At 37.3% G+C, this 21470-nt stretch overlaps 3 protein-coding genes across 3 annotated transcripts; 2 read left to right on the forward strand and 1 right to left on the reverse strand.

Moving 5' to 3' along the window:
• Window positions 1–42: 42 nt before the first annotated feature.
• Window positions 43–13377, forward strand: LOC115627073 (programmed cell death protein 4). The gene is made up of 4 exons (XM_030522620.1): window positions 43–1054; window positions 5973–7554; window positions 7651–7790; window positions 11727–13377. Exons 2-4 carry the CDS (start codon window positions 6208–6210, stop codon window positions 11797–11799), a joined length of 1560 nt encoding a protein of 519 aa, XP_030378480.1. The 5' UTR covers window positions 43–1054; window positions 5973–6207; the 3' UTR covers window positions 11800–13377.
• A 2053-nt stretch (window positions 13378–15430) lies between these two features.
• On the reverse strand, window positions 15431–16750 carry LOC115627234 (mediator of RNA polymerase II transcription subunit 20). The gene has a single exon (XM_030522856.1). It carries the CDS (start codon window positions 16679–16681, stop codon window positions 15917–15919), a length of 765 nt encoding a protein of 254 aa, XP_030378716.1. The 5' UTR covers window positions 16682–16750; the 3' UTR covers window positions 15431–15916.
• Window positions 16751–17061: 311 nt separating this feature from the next.
• LOC115627256 (CXXC-type zinc finger protein 1-like) lies at window positions 17062–19889 on the forward strand. The gene is made up of 3 exons (XM_030522883.1): window positions 17062–17169; window positions 17226–17347; window positions 17450–19889. The coding sequence occupies exons 1-3, from the start codon at window positions 17140–17142 to the stop codon at window positions 19278–19280; spliced, it is 1983 nt and encodes a 660-aa protein (XP_030378743.1). The 5' UTR covers window positions 17062–17139; the 3' UTR covers window positions 19281–19889.
• The last annotated feature ends 1581 nt before the right edge of the window (window positions 19890–21470 follow it).

Here is a 21470-nt window from a genome sequence, read left to right on the forward strand (position 1 = left end):
AATCGACACAGTCGCAATACATTTTTCATAGAGAACGGATGTGTTACGGATGAGCAAACCATTTTTTGAAAGCCTTTTAAAAAATTCGAAGTTAACTAGAACATCGCAAATCAACCAAGAAAATTAATATATAACACATGCACAAAGCTTTTTGAATGCATTTGTTGTCCAAATCGGCGTTGAGCGCCAATTATCAACCGATAAATCAGCATTTATAACACGCGGCACAGTTAAACAAAGAGGGAGCAGCAAAAGAAACTAAAAAGAAAAAAGCAGCGCGCTAAATGCACATAGCACAAGCGTACATACATACATAGTGCCCTACGTACCTATGTATGTATTGTAGGTTCCAGTTACGAAAATATAACAGAAAGAGAAGGGAAAGGCGACTGATTGACTGGGCCGACCGATTTGTGTGCGTGTATTTATGCCAGCGGCCAAATAGGAGGATACAATAAACTTTATAAAATCCACCTTGTCATAATTTTGATATTGAAAAAAACCGAGTGTTTACTTACATTAGTTTTGAGAGTTTCGGTGTGACAGAACAAAAATTACAACAAATATTGAACTAAACCAAAAATAAAAAAAAATTCCACATGCAAAATTAAACTGTTTTCGGTCCTTGCTAAATTCTGGTAACACACACACATATGTATAGGGCAAAACTAGAGCTGAAAGTTAAAGCGGTAAAAACGTAAAAATTAATAAAAACAAAAAAATAACAGAGCTTGCATTTTTTACAATCGGTTGCATTCGAACGAACACGGGAAAAACAGCAAAAGGAAGAAAAAAGGAAAAATTAGAACAAAACAAAAACCAAGCTGAAAAGTAAAACAACAGGCTTCGTCGCTACTGCATTTCGCAAACTTGTGCGTGCTTTTGTTGGTGTTAGTTATTTGTTGTTGTCGTCGTCGGTATCGTCGGCGACTGGTCGCTCCAACGCGCGCTGTATTTGCGCTTGTATGTGTGTGTAGGCGCAGCAGGAGCAAAAGAACAAGAAAAACAAGAGTTGCAGTAACAAACATATTGGACAAAAAAGACATACATATAGGTAAGTACGGGGGAATGTTGAAACTTCACTTTATTTAAAAAAAAAAAAACAATATGAACGTACTAAAGCAGATACTGGAATTTACCGGCGAAAACGCGGAAAAAACAATATAAAAAAGGTGTTTGGTGTACAGCGAAACAGCAACACAAAAAAAAAAACAGATGTTATAGGCACATACAGTCGTGCGTGTATGCACATACATACATACATATGCATATGCATATAACAAACATCCATACATGCATGAGCATATGTGTACGTTTGAGCGCATTAGACGTGGATGCATGCCGCATACATAGCATATATGTACATATGTATGTATGTATATTGGATTGGATCATTTAATTTGATGTCGCGCCCGTGACACGAAGCCATTCCCGTCTCCACTTCTTGAATATTTAGACATAAATACTTTTGTGCGTGTGTGTGTGTGTGTATGAACACGTAAGTATGTATGCGGCTTTTTGCAATGCTTGTCAAAAATAAAGTGCGTAGCTCCAGATTAATCTGGACATTATCATGTGGCAAATGTGATAACAAGAATAAGTTGGCGATATACATACATATGTACATATATGTATGTATGTATTTGTTGCCGTCTTTCAAACTTGTTTTTGTGTGCAAGTGCTTATCAATTGACGGGCCGCAACAACAACAGCCCTTAATTTTTTGGGTTTGTTTTGGCAACAATTCCAATTGGTTTCTTCGAAGTTGCTAGAAAAACGAACGAACGATGCGGCGCGACGTCTCGTCGTTTGGTCTGCTTTCCAAGGGCTGCGCGGTGCGTACGTGATCAATTCAGCCGGCAAGCACGCACACATAAGCGTTATACTTACACATACATACGTTGTTAATATACATACATATGTATGTATGCACAGTATATGGAAACGATAAACTCACAAACATTTAAGAAAAAACAAATGTATTTAGGGTGTAGTGGTGGGTGGGGAGCGCATAAATATTCATGCAACTTGTTTTGATTTTTTTCCCGGCTACTTCTAAAAGTAATACGAAAAAATTCCAGCCTATTCGATGCGTTTGCGGCGCTTCTTCTTTCGCCTGCGCCGAACCGCTGGTTTGTTTTTGTATTTTTCACCATTTCCACTTCATTCGGCCCCCAGCCGTCGCACACACACACACACTAACGTATGCATATGCATACATCCATATATGTATACGTATGTGTACGTACGTATGTATGTACATACAATGTAGATTATATACATACATATGTACATATGTATGGACACTTTTTTTTGGCTGCTTGTGTTGCTGCGGTGGCCATCTCTCTTGCTTACTTATAATTTTGCGACGCAATTCGCTTGGCGTCAGCATACATACATACAAGAATATACCCATACATGCATATATATGTACATAGCTACATGCATGCATTAGTACATATGCATGTATGTATAATTGCATCGTACGTGCGTATGTATGTATATCTTGTATTGTTATTTTTATCTCAACTGCATTATTATTGTGTATATTTCGGCTCATGACAAGCCTTCGTCCAGGTGGCAACGCTTAAATCAGGCGCCACAGCCACCCACGTACGCACGCACAGTGGCCGCCAATGCTGACAACAAGTGCTAGTCGCATAAAATAAGAAGGGGAGCAGAAAAGAAAGAGCACAAAACAAAAACAATAACATAGAATTTGTAACGACGCATAAACCGAAAGAAACTTTTCAAGGTTAAACCGGGCATAACAAACAAAAAAACCGGTTAAAGCATACACCGATAAATGCATGTGTATGTATGTTATGTATTCACATAAACAGACACGCCATAATTGTAAGCAATATATGTACATACATATGTACGTACATAAAAAGGTACATATATGTATGTACATACATATATGTATGTAATTTACTTAGTTTAAATGTCAATACGAATCTTAAGATTGAAAGTAGAAGCAAACTTATTAGCTCGGAAGTGATATAAATAAATAATACATCCATACATGGGCAAACATTACATATTGGGGTATCAATTCCTTTAACGTTATTCCCACTGGAGAAATATTAAGACTGATTGGAAGGCGGCACTGCTGAGAAAGTTGAAAGTTTTAATTAATTATAATTATTTGCCTGTATTGTATGTAAATTGTATTATTACCTTGGCAATACATACATACATATGAATGTATGTATGCACATAGTTTTTTGGAAATACAAACATGCATATTTACATACAAGCATATAAGAAAGCAGTACTGCTGCGTAAGGTACAACATTATGTGAGCAGGTTCTGGCATGGGTCCCTGGGGTTTTATACCTTCCATGTTATTTTTGACGATGTCGTTGCTGTTCCTGCATACATACATATGTATGTATGTATTTACATATGTACATATAATCTTGTTATGCACATACATACATACATATGTATGTATGTATTTACATATGTACATATAATCTTGTTATGCACATACATACATACATATGTATGTATTTGAAATGAGGGTTGTTAGCTCTGCGCCGGTGTTTGTGTATTTATTGACGCATGACCTTGAATTTTCCATGAAAGGGAGTTCTAATACAAACATACGTACTGTACATATACACGCCCACTGCTAAAAAGTAAGACGCAATACCGTTATTTGCTGGGATGTGAGTTGTGGTGTCTACAAACGCTGCCCTGCCTGATTAACGAAACTCAATAAACACAGTGCGAAAACAACGAAAATCATACTTATTGGCCGGCTTGGTTTTATGTTCATATTACGATGAGAGAGATCTAAGGAACCCAGTTTCAAAATGTATTATTTTCAAACATTTTTAATTGAACCGAGCGAATTTTTGGGTAACCTATGCAAAGCACATCTAAAATTGTTCCTATTGCCGAACCGATGAAACTATACAAAATCGGAAATGAAATCAAATAACTTAATTGCGAAATCGAAATTTGCATCATTTAAACAAATAAGGAAACGGAATTGGGATTGACCATTTTGCTGACTCCAACAAGAATCTGTTGAATGATTGATTAATCAGATCTTGGCTAAAAACTTCATTTGCAGGGCTAATCTAAACAATGTTATGAGAGACTAAATAAGACTAAAAAAGTTTTAAATATACAATTCTTAAATCAGGTCACCATATCACAAATATTTTGTGATTGCATCACATTTTTCAAAATTCGGAATAAAGAGTAGTCAGTCGAACAAACCAAAACAAAAAAAACATTGATTCTATTTTTCAACCGACTCTTTTTTTTGTATACCTGTGGTAGAAAATTATGATAATGTTAATAAAGTTGTCACTTCGAAAACTTTTAAAGTTTGTTTTTGTGTAAGGCATATAACAGGCAGAAGGAAGCATCTCTCCCCGCAACTCTGCTGAAAATATTTTTGCGTTCATTCATTCTTGCTTTATGCTGTAATTGTTACGAGATCCTGGAACTTTCCTTGCAACCCTCAAACAAGATGAGGCAGACAGCTGCATTTCTTTACATACATATGTATGTATGTATGTCTATATTCAGAAATGTTCTGTTGTAAGTCTTTCAATGGTATTTATATTTACTTATAAATTATGTATTATACATACATATCATTTGAAATTGTTCCTGCAATTTAATGCTCATATGTATGTTTGCACTTATTTTTTGTTTGTTTATGTAAATATGAGTGTTTATTAATTAGAAGTTCAATTTGTTTTTTATTATTCAATCAAGTGTGTTTACTTGTTCGTGCTCATATACTCGTATATACATACATACATATACGATGTATGATGGTGTGTCTGCCTTTAAATATATGCGCATATTTTCTACTCAAAAAAATGTTTACTTATTTATAGTTTTACATGAACGAACGCCGTTTGGGGTCCGTTCGTTCCCGGTCGGTCCGTCCGTCCGTCCGTTCAACAATAAAAGCAACAAAATCGCCAACAACAAGAACAAGGCCAGCAGCAACATTGTTGTAAACACAGACGGCGACTCGACACTACGTGCCAACAAACATCTCGTCGATATCTCCCTATGGGGCGCGGGGAGCTGTCCTATAGATAGAGAGAGGTGTCGGTGTCGGGTGATTGCTGACGGGTCGGTTTGGTTCAGTCGTTATCTAATCCCCGCAGTTGTAAAAAAAAAAAACAGATACAACCGTACATATAACTTTTAAATTAGCCAGGTCGGTTATACCTGATGAGCGATAAAAAAAAGCTTCAACAAGCTTAAACATACAGGAATACAAATATACCTTATTTTAACAAAATCAAAGCTGAGCTTATTGCCTAAATTTTACATTAACTTTCCAGTTTGGGGAACCTTCTTAAAAAGAAACCGAGTAGTACAATTTTACAAATCAGGTATCAGATCATTTTTCTGTTTAAATTAATAAAGGCGTAAAGATGAATTGTTACATAAATTAATAAATTCATAAATAATTTCAATACAACACAATTTATAATAAAAAAGCAAGAGCATTAGGAAATTGGTAACTATCGGGAGTTAATGTTCTATTCATAGAAGTATATTGAAAGTATAAGTATTAGATCTGTGGCGCAGGTGGTTAGACTAGACAAGTGGGGAAAAATGGCAACGAATGCAACCAAACGTTTCCGCAAATAAAAACTATTTTCAAATACTTAATGCATCGCCTAACAGCATAAGGGCTTGACACTAAATACATTTAAGTTTAATAATAATTATGTGCGCTCTCCTCTGCGCGTCTCAAACGCAGCACTTACAACAAGTTGATAGCTTACAATTGCTTGCCCCATTATATTATTTGTTCGATGAAGAAAAACTTGTTGCTTTTATGTAGTATTTACTGTACTGGCTCGTCAGTGGGGGCGTCAGTTACGCTGTCTAGACATAAGCCGGCACAGACACAACAGTATATGATGTTTATACAAAGTTATGATTAACATATGGTTCTTATTTGCTTATTTGTCTTGCAGTTCAAAATCGAAGACAATTGCAAAGGGGTAGTACCTGGTGCGAGAGTACAACAACAACAACAACAACGACAGGAAACAAAGTAGATACCTCTAGACCCTAAACCCCAACTGCCAGTGTCGTCTTGCATTCCATAGTCCTCCAATCCACTCGCCACTTTTTCACGAGCAGTTGCAGGAAAAGCAATCAATAGGGTACCACCTCAGCGGAAGTACTAGTAGAAGAAGAAGAGTGGAAATGGAGCTTGAAACGAACAGAAACAATCATGCGAATGGCCATTATGTAAACGATGGCACCGATTCGAAGGAGAGTTCGGTTGAGCGTGAACTGAATGGTGAGATTGAGGCAGTGGAGCTAAATGGCGGTCACGGATGTCCCAAATTGAATGGGCATGGACACATCAAGAAGCCGCTGCCAGTGGGCGATGGTCACGATGGGCGTATTAAGCGCAAGGCCAAACGTCTAATACAAAGACAAAACAGTCGTGGTGAGAGCAATGGAAGCAGTTCCGCTTCGCTAAACGAATCCACGAGCAGTGGGGCCAGCAGCAGCAGCTTTAACAATGCAGCAGCAGGAGCAGCTGCTGCAGCTGGTGGAGCCCTGGCAATGGGCATAATACCCGCCACGACCAGTTATGTGGTACCTCATCGTCGCTGGAAGAATAGTCGCCGATCCCGCACGACCAGGGGTCGTGGTCTGCCCAAGAAAGGAGGCGCTGGCGGCAAAGGCGTGTGGGGATTACCCGGCTCTGAGGCACTGGCCGAGGTCTACGAGGATGAGAACGATCCCAATTATGACAGTGAGTGCAATGATCGGAACGTGGAGTTGCGTGAGGTCATTACGGAAATCACGCCCGAGGAGTTCTTCAAACTGGCCGAACCCATTGTCCATGAGTATTATGAGCATGGCGATACGCACGAGGTGGCTGTTAGCTTCGATGAGATCCTGCAGGGACCGCTGCGAGAACACATCACCAGTATTCTTGTGGAGATCGCCATGGACCATAAGGACTCTCAGCGTGAGATGACCTCGGTGCTCATTTCGGATCTCTATGGTCGGGTTATCACCGGTAAGGATATCGAGAAGGGCTTCAACATGCTGTTGGCAAACCTACCCGATCTTATACTCGACACACCCGAGGCACCATCCATGTTGGGCAATTTTATTGCCCGAGCCGTCGCCGACGATTGCATCCCGCCGAAGTTCGTCACCAAGCCGGAGGAGCATCGTGAGCTGAACGAGTATGCCGAGATAGCTTTGCGTCGTGCCGACACATTGTTGCACATCAAGCAGGGTTGGGCGCATCTCGATAATGTCTGGGGCATGGGTGGACCGCTGAGACCGGTGAAGACCATTACCAAGCAGATGACGCTGTTGCTCAAAGAGTATCTGTCGTCGCGTGACTTGGCCGAGGCACAGCATTGCCTGCGCGCCCTCGAGGTGCCCCACTATCATCATGAGCTTGTCTATGAGGCGATTGTTATGACTCTCGAATCGTTGAGCCAGACCACCGAGGAAGCTATGTGCGAGCTGCTCAAATCGTTGGATCAATCATGTTTAGTCTTACCAGCTGGCATGGAGCAGGTAAAAAACATTCCCAATATCTAATCTATTTGTATCTCTATCAAAAAATTCGAAAGTTATTTTACTGAATATATTTTTGTTGTTGTTTGTTTATAGGGATTTAAACGCGTCTTCGACGACATGGCCGATATTGTGCTGGATGTGCCATTGGCTTACATAATACTCGATCGTTTTGTAGAACGTTGTAATCGCGCTGGCTTCCTAACCGATAAAATCATCAACAATATGCCATCACGGTAAGTTTTAGTTTTGAATATACTCGTATTTATAAAAGAGATAAACAGGCTCTTTATTACCCCAATATGTACATATATAGTTATATTTTTAATTTTATATTCTAATTTTAGAGAAGTTTCAGCTTGTGGTATTCAAATATTTGAAACCATTTTAAAATAGGTTAAATAGAAATTAATTATCGATTTTATTTGAACAATTTTAGGTTTTGAATAGAAGTTATGTATTTTAGATTATTCTGATGCATTACTTATCTTTTATAGTGAGTAAATCGTTCAAATTTGTGACTCTATTTCCTAATTCAATGTATTGTTAAATATTCCGAGAAAATCCAAAAACGGTATCAAGTAACTGAATCTCGACTGTAGTATTTTCTTGGTTATAAAAACCTTTCTAAGAGTATTATAATAATAATTTAAAATAGTAAGTGACCTACTCTATCTTTCAATTGAAATAATTAATTAGCTGCAGATGCAATAAATGCTGTCAGCAATATTTGAGCCACAGACAAACGTAACTCTCAAGACGTTCAATAATAATGCTCTTGTTGATGAGTAGAGAGGCGGTTGTCTATTTTATTTCAAAAGTGTCGTGGGGCCTAAATTTGAAGCAAGGCCAGATCCCTTATAACAAGCAGTAGATATGAAAGGCAATTCCATCAACATTTTATCATTACATTTATATTTGCTTTCACTTATGCAATCGTTTGGACAATTGACTGATAAGCTCGAACAATGTTTCCGTCCTACTCTCCTTCATGTGGCTTTTTCACACCCACCCATTTCGATATAGACAAGCCCACCTGTAAATAATGACCATAACACAATAACAACAACAACAGCAACGTCAGCTTTTACGTAATTCGCGTAGCTATGGTCTCGCAAAACAAGAATAACAACAACAACAACTAGTAATACTAGCCCCCCTTGTTCTGGTTATTGTTGTTGTTTAGCTTGCTTTGGCTCTGTCATGTGTAAACATATACGAGTATGTACATAAATATGTAAATCTTTGTGTGTATAGTTTTTTCAGTATGTGTGTGTTTATATATGTATGTATCTACATACATACATTTATACAATTGTATGGGCCTCCACGCACACTCGCTCAGCTTTTGCCGGCATTTTAGCTTTAACTTGTTTTTTTTTTTTATTATTATTGTGTGTCTGCCTTTGCTTTTTCTGTTTTGGTTTTCGCTTGCGTTTTGTTTTTCGCTTACGTTTTGTTTTTTCTTCTACAATTTTTTATTTATGTGTTGTGCTGTTTGGTATGTATGTATGTATATATGCATACAGACCCGTATGTACATACATATGTACACATATAATATGTAATTTTTATGAGTATGTGTGCATGTTTGTTTATAAAATTTCTATTGCGCAGTTTGGTTTTTGCGCTGACGTTGGGGCAGTCGCCGCCGATGATTTCAGTAACTTTGTTGTGCCGGTTTATCAGGTGCCGGCCGCTTTTTGTTGTTTATTTATAGTTTCTTTTGTTTGTTGATTTGTTTCCTAATCGCTAGCAAACTACAATAATATTCTATGTACATACATACATATGTACATATATGTATGTAATATTGAACAATAATATGTACAAATATATTATCAATGTACGTTACGTATCCATACAAAATACAAGCCTGTGTGTAAGCCTGGTACATATGAACGTAAATACATACATACATATGTATATACATATATGTATTTTCCTTTAATACCGTATGGTAGTATGTACAGGCATATGTAGTATGTTTGTACATATATATGTACATACAATAGAGCACCGTAGTCTATCTGGGCCGCGCACTATCTTATCGGCGTTTTACCCATCGTAGCGCAGTATGTGTGTGTGTATGTTTGTGTTTAACTTTAAGCGCAACAAACTTCATGCTTTGGTGCAACAACCTGCATGTATTTCAAGATCGTTGTTGTTATTGCTGTTGCATTGCAATCGAAGGTAAACATGTTGGCGCTGCTATCGACCTGACAGGGCTGGCACACCCACTCGCCCCTTTCGCTCATTTGTCTAGTGTTGCCAGCTAGTTGTAATACAGTCTTTTATTATTGCCGTCATAGTCGTAGCCGTTATTGTTGTTGTTATAGTTATAAGTGCAGTGCATTTGCATTCGCATTCGCCTTGACTACGGCTATTGCTCTTTGGCACTTCAGTAGACTTACACGAGCGCGCACACTCACCAGCGGCAACAACAACCACAACTATGTGCATACTAACATGTATATATATATATATGTATATATAATATATCTATATATACATACATATATGCATGTGTATGTGTATTCATATATGGATCTCAATACACAAACAAACACCAGCAAATGCTTGGCGCCTCTGCCACCAATGTTAGCCGCGACGTCAACGTTTTTGCGGCCGCCAGTCTGTTTTTATTTTATTTTATGCACTACAACACAACAACAAAAACAACGGCATAAACAGCACTTGCATTTTGCAATTTAATTTTACTTGTTTCTCTATTTATATGCACAATTAACGCTTTTTATGTTGATGTAGGTTAGAATTTGAAGAGCTGCAAACGCGAATGCGATAAACTATGGCATTTTTTCGTTTTATTTTAGCCAGCCTAGAGTGATTTTCTTGAATAAAAGATATTTAATTAAAATTTTGGTGAAAATAGAGAGTACCTTAGCTGAAAGCAAAGCAGATTTGTAATTATTCCAAGAAAACTTTCAATTCATTACTTATTAATTTGTTTTTAAAATTAACTATCAGGTCTGCTAAATGAGAACAGCTGATTTGGAGAAGAGATTTAAATTCATGCTTATTATATCATTATATTTTTAAAGCTGCCCAAAAATGTAAGCAAGTAATGTGGCCGTTTTTTTTTTTAAAGAGTATAACCCAAGAAACTAGTTTTTGTAGCAACATCGGTTTGGCTGCAGCTTGCTTCGCCCCCCAGGTCCCGCCCACCAATCGTCTGCCTGTAGTCGACTGCTTCTTGTTGTCTTTGTTGTTGTAGTAGTGGTAGTTGTTGTTTTTGTCGCCATTGCAACTGCAGCGGCTATGGCTGCTGCGGCTGTGCACGCGCAAACAAAAAAGGGTCACCAGTTGAATGAACTTTTGTGCAAATTCGAAAAACGCGCCATGATTTTTTGTTGTCGTACGTATTTTGTTTTATACGTATACATGTATTTTTTGTATGCCGCTTGCTGCTGCCAAATATGTATGTAAACAGCAGCAGCAAGTGGCAGACACAAACATTTGGCATGTTGCATAATCTGCTTGCGGCAATGTTGCACTTGTTTGTTTGAGAATGCGTTTTAATTTAAAAAATGCTTCCCTATTATCTATTCGAAAAGAGTGAAATGGCATTTTAAATTTAGATTCGGTCGTCTAGTTATATATTTTTCATTTATATAATTCAGATTTAAATAACATTTCAATTCGGTATTCTGGGACAGTAATTGATCATCAAAATTGATTTCGAATTATTTTCCATGAAGATCATGAAGATTTTATGTACTAATTCTTTTGCAATCGTTTGCCACTTCTTCAGGCGTGAAAGAAATGTTTTTGTATATACATACATATATGACACCAAAAATTGGTCATTGGCTGCCAAGTCAGGACTGTAAGTCGAAAACTGCTTGGCTATTTGCCTTCAGACTTGACCGTCCTACGTTATTCGAAAGACACAGTCGCAACATGAGAAATTTTTCCAAAGACAAGGGCAATTTTGGCTCGTCTTGGCAGACCAGATCCATATTATCGACTGCTGCTACCTTAAGAACTAAAGACAGATTGATTAACTTCTGTTGAAGGCTTTTATAAAAAATTTGTTTGATTATAAAAAGCTAAGTAAACTAATTTAAATAGGTAAAATTGTTTAGCATATAGCGCTTGAAAGTATGCTATCGCCTTTAGTTAATCACCAATCTCTCTCTCTTTCTTTTTAGTGGTCGCAAGCGCTTCGTGTCGGAGGGAGATGGCGGACACATTAAGCCGGCTACTTTGCCGATGCGCGATTAGGCGGCAAGTGGGCAACAAAATCAGCAGCAGCAACAACAACATTAAAAGCAACAAGCCGCCTACCCAGAAAAAAACTGGGGCAGGCTTTTTGAGGCTCAGACTCAACAAAATACGCGCACCCACAATTTATATGAAAAGCCAAATTAAATGCCAGTCGAGGAAGCAAAAGCAATGCCAACAAAAACATGAACAACAAGTCATATACAAATGTATTGGAGTAAAAATAATTATGCGAATAATTTGTTGTGTAAATGCGAAAATTTTACAATTTATGGTTCAATCGTAGGATGTTGATTTTTTGACAGAAGAAACGAAAAGCTGACAACGACGAACAGCAAGGCAAGACATCATCAAATACAAAAAACACCAACAATAACCACAAAAAAAATAAAAAACAAAACAATCGGAAATTGATCTCCGTTTAAACTATATTCATAATATAATACATATACTATATATAAACGTAAATACATATATTTTAAATATTTGTAAAAAACAACCACAAACCACAACCAGGCAAAGAAAATATGGCCAGCAAGAAGTAAAAAAAAAGAAAGCACAGTGCTGTGCATGTGGCCAATTATATACATAGCATACATATGTACATAACGTACTTACATATATGCATATGTAAACGCTGCTACGATACGGGAAGAACGAATTTGGAGAACAAGATTCAAGAATGGCATAAGTTTTTGAAATTGAATATGAAGCATTAAAAGGAACAACAACGACAAGAAGGCTAACAACACCAACAAAACAACCGCAATACGAAACTGAGCAGGTGGAGTAAAAAAAGACAGCGGATGCTGTTGTTTGTGCAAGCAAGGTATGCAACTGTGCTACACAAATAGCAACAATATCGTCAGCAAGAGAAAAACACAAACAACAAATAGCTGATTATGCCACAACTGAAAAGGAGAGGAAAAACGAACAGCAGAGCATATTTTATGGGAAAAAGTAAAACTGTTATACCCACACATCCACAACAAATACATAACACACCCACACACACACACAAACAGTCACATACAGACAGCAATCAAGAAGAAGCCGTTATTACTAGACATACTACACACATACATACATACATAAAATACATAACTACCAATTTATGAATATAATAATTAAGCTTAAGCATCCATTATTATATTATGAATATAATTATGATAACTACTACATACATAAATAACATTGGCAACGTGCATGCAAAGCAACAGTAACTACACACTTAACTAAATGCCCACAATCATAGCTCATACATAATACATACATACCGATATACAGACATGCTTAACTGTTATACAAACATACAAAGTTGTGTATGCCACTCGAAATTCTTCACATTACTACTGCTCTATAAACAATATATTATATTATTAGCAAGAAACAAAATGAGAGCACCAGGTCCTCGCACACGCCCACTTAATTTTTCCACAAACAAAAAAAAACACAAAAATTAATTTCTATTTTGTAAACACACAAAATTTGTCGTTCGATTATGAAACAATGATTTGAGAGAATAAAATTAAGCATAAAATTGTTATAAAGATGTTGAAGAGGGAATCGATTAATGTATATCATCATTTTTTTTTTATATACATACCAACTACATATATATTGTATGATCTATAGTGTTTTTTTTTTTATTATTTGTGAGAAGACTAATGTTGATAAAGTATACACACATTTATGTTTATTTCTTACACACTTCATACTCTGAATTAGGCATCATTTACTTTATGCGCATTTTATAATATTGTAAGCTTTAAGAAACAACCATTTCTTTTTGTATTGTATTCTTAACAATCGTTTGATTTCCTGGCACCCCAATATACTACTTATATAACAGTTTCAATGCAAAGGCTTCAAGTTTTACTAAAATAAAACAGATCTTAAGAAAATAAAAGTAAATGCAAAATTAGACTTTAATTGTAATTCTTTATATTCAACAATTTGTTTCGATTTGTACGCTTCCCTATGTTCACAGCAGCAAAAAAAAAAAAGAGAAAAAACATGAAAAATGAATATTTCGAATTTTTTCACTTGCCAAAACAACTGTACTTTTTAACTTTTTGGCTAACAAATAACTAATATTAAGCAACAACAAAAAAATTGCAAAATAGATGTGTGAGAAAACATGCATTATACATACACAAAATATGAGATACCTACATTGTGTTAAAAATATACATACATATATTAAAAAATAAAACTAAAACCACCACGTATTTTCCTTTAATTTGGGATATTCATCTTGTTGACTCTACATACGGGTGGGGAGGCGGGAACATTTCGAGCCAAATCAAATTCTTCGAACTTAAGCAGTTTCTCGGATGCAAACCTCCTCCTCATATCTTCTCTAGACATGGGATCGTTCATTTTTTTTTCTGTTTTTTTCTGTATTTTCTTAAACCTTAACACTTCGTGACCACAAAAAGGAAGGAACATCGTTACAATTTGGCGCAGATATAAAGCTTTTTCCACCATAGTTTTCTGTTAGAATCAGTTTCGACTTCCCATTTTCAGCATTTTAAAAAATATATTTTCTTGAAATAGATGCAGACTTTCCAACATTTGACTTTACCGGCGCAGAATCATTATATTTTTATCAGAATTATATAAATCCCCATCGTTGATAACACACTTTAAAATGTTTTATGTAATCCATAGTTGAAACGCCTTAGAAGCCAGGGAAAGCCGTAGTCTCTACTTGCTGGGCATGAGAAAAATTCCCTTTCCTCGAGTCGAATGTAGTTTTGGGATAACAAAAATCAATTTATAAAGACTTGATTTCACAAACAATTTCATTAACAACATAAAACCATATTTAAAATATAATTAACTATATAATATTTATAATTAAACTATGTAACAAAATGAAAGAAATGAATGAAAAAAATGTATAAAACACGATGTAAACGTATGTATTTGCGTTCGAGTGGGATTTCATGGCTTGAAACTCGGATCGGCAGGATAAATTTCCATGAAATATGGTTACAAAAATTAATGTAAAGGTTTTCGACTATAATGGTAATGGTTATTTGAACAGTTTCAAACACAAGCTTTAAAGAGTTTTTTCAAAATAAAAAATATTCTAAAATTTGCTTTAAATGAAAATTAAACAAAAAAGGTAATATTTTGTACCTACAATTTTTAGTTTTGAATAGTTCTTTTCAAAATAAGAGTTACCGACATTTGATTGTCGTTTAAATGGAAATAAAGCTAAAAAGTTATAAACCTATGTAAGTGATTTGACTTCAAAAGACATATAATTTTGTTTCGGAACTAATTCATAACAAAACTACCTCGAATAAAAAGAGTTGTAACATTTGAGTTATAATATATTTACGTTTAATAATAATATAGTCTTATATTTATAAATTTTGTGCCCGATTATGAATCGGAACATTTTCATTTCACAATATTTTCCCGATAATACGTTCACACACACAAAGTTTATATAATATGTAGAGCTTGATGTTTGAAAAATAAAAATATTTACATATATATTTACATATTATATTATATTATATTATATATATATGTAGTATATATATATATATATATATATATATATATATATATATATATATATATATATATATATATATATATATATATAGCCAGCAAAAATGGGTTACGCTGTTTTGTTTTCAGTTCTGTGGTAAGGGAAAGATAAGTTCGCAATTACGTTTTTAATGTCGGATTTCATTAGTTATAATAATAACATATAGTGTTTTCAACGAACGACTAAATTGCCAAATTGTTTCTATATCTCTATCTCTGTAGCTGACAGGGCAGCACTACTAAACTACATATTTGGCGTCTGCAAGGACCCCTATCTTTTGGGCGGCTTCTTTTCATTTACAATTTATGTGGCTATTTACAATATGTATTACTTTTCTTATTTTTAAACATATATAAGCCATTCAAAATGTTTTCATACAAATTATCGTTCTTTAGCACTTTACACAAAGGTTGCACTATTTGAGAAATTATGTAAAAGAAATAGAATAAATTAAACAATTTGCGAGTTTTGTGGTTGATCTGGAGATGTGGCTGGCGCCATTACCTCATGCTATGTGGCATCTGGCGGCTCCAGCTTCACCTCACATCAAGCACGCCCCATGCCGGCGCCGCCCACAGACGATGGCTGCATACCCATAACCACAGGTCCACCGACACCGCCGCCACCTGTGCCGCCCATAGCGGTATGCATTTGGACGTGCTTGCGATAGTTGGTGAAATGTTCCAAATACTGCTTGACTGTGTCCATGGGCTCGTAGATGTCGTTCTGTTTGGGATGCACTTGCTGCTGACCCATGGCGTTAATGATGGTCTGCGTGGTAAAGTAGCTGGGATACTCCTTGGCTACATTGATGCCGAGAAACCCTTGCAACATTTCACGTATCATTTCCCAGCAATAGGAGAGCATCACACAAGGCCGATACTCAATCTCGATAAGTATGCCCTTGAAGTGCTCCATCATGGTAACGGAACCGAGTTTGATGACAAAGTCTCCGTATTCGAAACGGGCGCCACGCGATTCTATTTTAGTCTGTTTCTTTGATGTGAATGTGGCTGTCATCTTAAGCATCAGCAGATCGAAAATGTTATCGGCCACCAGGGAGACTTGCTTGCCCGTTCCGTTGTCAATCATGGAGAATGTGGATGCGGGATATTCGGAGTTGTGCAGCACATGTACCGCACGGGTCGGTGCTCCATGTTGTGGTGTTGAAATAAAAGTTTCGCAGTCCACAAGGAATTGACCGGCGTGTGTAGCTCCCAGCGAGAGCAGACGTTTGCCGAGAAGGTCAATAATGTGGGCACCGGATTTGCCATCGGGCAGTGGGTAGGGTTGGAGTACAGTGACGCCCATGTTACCGCTTCAATAACTTGTATGCTTACCTAGTCGTTTATTGTTAAGAAGACTTTAATATGCGTCTAGGAAAAGAATCAACAGCGAAGCGATAAATGATAACAATGTCGGCGTTGCCACTAACAATCAAATAAATATTTAAAAAATTGTGTATAATTTGCACTTGTCAAAATAAACCTTGTAAATGAATTTAATTTTATTCATAAAAATTCTGTTTATTGGAAGACAACAATAGTTACATTTGATTGAATTTTGATTTATTTAAGCCAAACGATAGAAACTCAGATCAGCTGGTCTACAGTACTACCCTAAGAAATTGAAGCTGCCACTTCGTTAAAATTTTGTGAATATTAAACGTGTGTGTTGGTGCGTGTGCGTGTGTGTGTGCGTTTGGGGTTCTTGCTGTTGTGTTTGGGTTCACCGAGGAGGAAGAACCACTGTGGGGCATAAGAAGCAGCATGTCAGAGAAACGGAAATATAAGAAATCGGTAAATAATTAGCACATTAGATGTGTAATTTATTCAAAACTGCGCTATTTTTGTAGAAAGAGGAAATCGCCCGTGAATTCGATTTGCCTGAGCGTAAATCGAAAATAGCAACAATACTCAAGCAGGATGATCAGGCCTATTGTATATGTCGCACCTCGGACTGCTCGAGGTTTATGATGTGAGTAAACCCACCAGCTGATCAGCTGGATGTAAACATAATTGTTGTTGCATTTCTGTATTCTTAAAATTTTTTATCGTTGTTGTTGCTTTTTTGTTGCAGTGGTTGCGACGGCTGCGAAGAATGGTACCACGGTGATTGCATTGGCATCACTGAAAAGGAGGCCAAGCACATTAAACAATACTATTGCAGGAAGTGTAAACAGGAGAATCCCGATTTGCAGACAATCTTTCGGATTGCGGCCACGGAAAGGCATGCGGCAAATAATGCGGCCAGTACCAGCAATCAAGCGGCAGGGGGCCAAACCCTGCCCGGTGCCGCTGTGGCTACGAATAGTGGTGCCGTACCAACTACAGGTGCCCTAAAACGCAAAAACAACAGTAACAACAACATTAAAGCTGGCAAACGTTGCGGTACCTGTGAAGGCTGCCGTCGGCCCAACTGCAACCAATGTGATGCATGCCAGATACGTGTTGGCCACAAGCCACGCTGCATTTATCGCAATTGTGTGACGCAGGGCTCAATGGTTGGTGTTGGCGCAGCTGCAGGAGTCGGGCAAATGCAGAATGTTGCACCAACAACAACGGTTTCAACAACAGCGGCCGGACGGAAGCGGGATAAGGCATTGATAAAGGAACGCAAAAGTAAAATGACACGCGCCGCCAGTCCAGAGATATTTATAAATCCCGAGCTGGAGGGGCTCCGGCAGTGCTATGGGCCGAATTGCCGTTGTCAGGCACGGCCGCAAAGTAAATACTGCAGCGACAAATGTGGTTTCAATCTCGCCACGAATCGCATATTCCAGGTGTTGCCACAGCGCCTGCAGGAATGGAATTTAACGCCCTGTCATGCGGCCGAAGAGAATCGTAAGCAATTGGATGCGATTCGAAATAAGCAATCGATGGTGCGCTTTGCTTTAGCGGAGCTGGAAAAGCGTGCTGAGGAGCTTAATATGGTGGTGGAGCGGGCCAAACGCAGCTCCATTGATCCGCAGCGAGCGCAAGAAAGTAGCGATGTCGAGGATGAGCAGAGCATGTATTGCATTACTTGTGGCCATGAGATACACTCTCGTACGGCGATTAAGCATATGGAGAAATGCTTTAATAAATACGAATCGCAGGCATCCTTTGGCAGCATTTTCCAGACACGCATGGAGGGCAACAACATGTTCTGTGATTTCTATAATCCCGCAAGCAAAACCTATTGTAAGCGCTTGCGCGTACTCTGTCCGGAGCACAGTAAAGACCCAAAAGTGAACGATACAGATGTGTGTGGCGCACCACTCGTCCACAATGTCTTCAATCCAACGGGGGAGTTCTGTCGGGCACCCAAAAAGAATTGCTTCAAACACTATGCCTGGGAGAAGATACGACGCGCCGAAATCGATTTGGAACGAGTACGCCAATGGCTCAAAATGGACGATCTGATGGAGCAGGAGCGTCTGCTGCGCCAGCAGATAACCTCGCGTGCCAACTTGTTGGGCCTTATGCTGCACTCCACCTATAATCACGAGGTGATGGATGAACTGGTGCGCAAACAGCAGGAACATTTGGCCGAATTCGAGAAGCAGAAGCGGCGGCAACAACAGCACCAGCAACAGAAGCAGCAGGAGTTGCAACAGGAACAGGAGCGTGTGCTACAACAGCAGCAACTGAAAGTGCAAAAACAGTATCAATTGCAGCAGCAATATCAAATGCAACAGCTACAGCGGCAACTCCAACAGCAGCAACAACTTCAACAGCAGCAGCAGCAACAACTCCAGCAGCAGCAACAACTCCAACAGCAGCAGCAGCAACAACTCCAGCAGCAGCAGCAAAATTTGCAGATGCAACATCTTCAACAGCTGCAACAACAGCAACAACAACAACAACAACAACAACAAAAACGTGTGCAGCCAATTCATTTTATTTATCAACCGAAACCCCAGCAATAGTTAACAGTTTTATGAGCAGCAATTCATCTTTCTTAACTCTTTTGTATTTTTTTTTATAAACAAATTAATTTGTTGTTGTGTTGCGAAATTGATAATTATTATTACTTACTTTTTTGGCGATTGCCACATAGGAACAGAGATTTGTGCAACAACAATTTAAAGCCCAAAACCACTTTGTAAATCATCATACATACATAAACATTACAAGTATATATATTTATATACAAGTATATATATATATATGTATGCTTAAGTGATTTTAATATTTATATTTACAACTAACTATATATATTTATATCACCTCAAAGTTGAGAGAGGGAGAAAGAGAAACACTTTCAATTATATTTATTATATCGTGAAATTGCAATGATCATGTATTCATGACTTAAGTTTCGTCTTAATCATCGCCTAGCTATAAGAATTATACACATTGTTAATAGTTATGCACGATTTAAAATTAAAACGCATTATTATGTAAGCTAAAAAGAACACAAACAAAACCCCTTAGCATTCCCGTGAAATATGACGTGAATGGTCGCAATCTGCAAAACATAATTGTATATATATCTTAATGACTTAATTAAAATTGTCAAGAACATTTTTTACAAACTCAGCCTGCCTTATCATATTCTCATCTAAAAAAGGTAAATCTGGAGAAGCATATAGAAAAGAAACCCTCTCTACGTATCTGAAACCAAGGGCAGCTTTGGAACCTTTTCAATTTTGTGTTAATCGAAATTCAAGAACTTTGAAGGCACAGAAACAGCTTGCCAAATTCATACTAAGCCATCTGCATTATCCTAGACCTAATTATCTTGAGAATCCGCCATCATTAAACAACATTATTACTAAACGCAATTTAAATTGCAGACTATTTTCGACTTCGTGTTAATATTTTCCTTGCCTCCGGATTCTTAGCATTTCGAACACAAAGTTGAAAAAGTAGCACAGTTTTCAAATCTTGTTAATATCCTTCATATTTGGGAATTTTCAAGTTAATTAGGATTGGTGTACTAAAGTTTCTGTGTCTCCTGTTTCATTGCATTTCGACAAACATGAAAGTGAAAAAAATGCCCTTACGTTATAGCATTTTATTACAAACATTGGAAAGCTTAGCAAGTATATGTACATTGTTTTTGCTGGATTCTTTCATGCCACATCATCGGCATGGCAATGAGATATTCTTGCAACGTGCGTTACTCGGCAACCTGATAACACACGCTTTCCGGCTGATTATCATATTGAACCCCATTCTCATTCCAGTTGCATTGCATGTGCATTCATATACTCACTATATTCTAGGTATCCTTTCTATCAAAACTATTCCAGAACAAACACACGCACATACATGTGTAGAAGAGAAACGGAAAACAACGAACATGCAACGTGGAGGGTCGTTGCTACGTCAACCGCCGATGGGGAACGATTCCCATGTTTGTTATTGAAAACTAAGCTTCAAAAAATGTATGGCTATCCAGAATCGGCTGACTTCATGCCACACATCATGTACACATGAGGCTAGGCTAGGGGGTGAACGAGTCTGTGAATGAGAAGGGAAAACCTTATAGAATAATTATTATTTAAGCCCAGTAGGTAATGATTTTGTATGTAACATGTATGTGTCATTCCTTCTATAATGCTATAGCTCTCATCCTAAAGAATCAAAAACTGTAGAATCACGAAAACAAATTTACAGACCAGCTGGGAGAGTTTTCACCAAAAACATAATACTAATTAACCATTCAATAATTTATATAAAAAAAAAGAAAGAAACTCTCCGACTCAGAGCCGTATACAGAGATGCTGCTGAAAAGAGAAAATCTTTTAAATACTTAGTTGTGGATCTCGAAAATAGTATTGGTAAGTAACTCTTAGTTGGGACAGAAAACTTAAGACTACTTAATAATAATACTGAGGTGCCTCGTCTAGACCTTTCTCTAAAAGTACTTAAGAAGTACTACTCTAAGCACTTTCGGGAACTCTCCCTAGTTCATACGCATTGATAGTCAGTTGTAGGTTTAGAAAGGAGTAATGGTAAGTAGTGTCTAGTTAGTCTAAAAGAGCTAGAAATCTTAAGACTCAACTCTACAGAAAAGTCTATTCTAGATATATTTTTGAAAAAATTTACCGAAATAATTGTATATTTCTTTTCCTAGAGAACGCATTACTTTTTCAAATATCCGTCCATTG

The sequence above is a fragment of the Scaptodrosophila lebanonensis genome, unplaced genomic scaffold (genome assembly GCF_003285725.1).
Source record: "Scaptodrosophila lebanonensis strain 11010-0011.00,11010-0021.00 unplaced genomic scaffold, SlebRS2 tig00000092-arrow-pilon, whole genome shotgun sequence".
In the NCBI taxonomy this organism is placed as follows: Eukaryota; Metazoa; Arthropoda; class Insecta; order Diptera; family Drosophilidae; genus Scaptodrosophila; species Scaptodrosophila lebanonensis.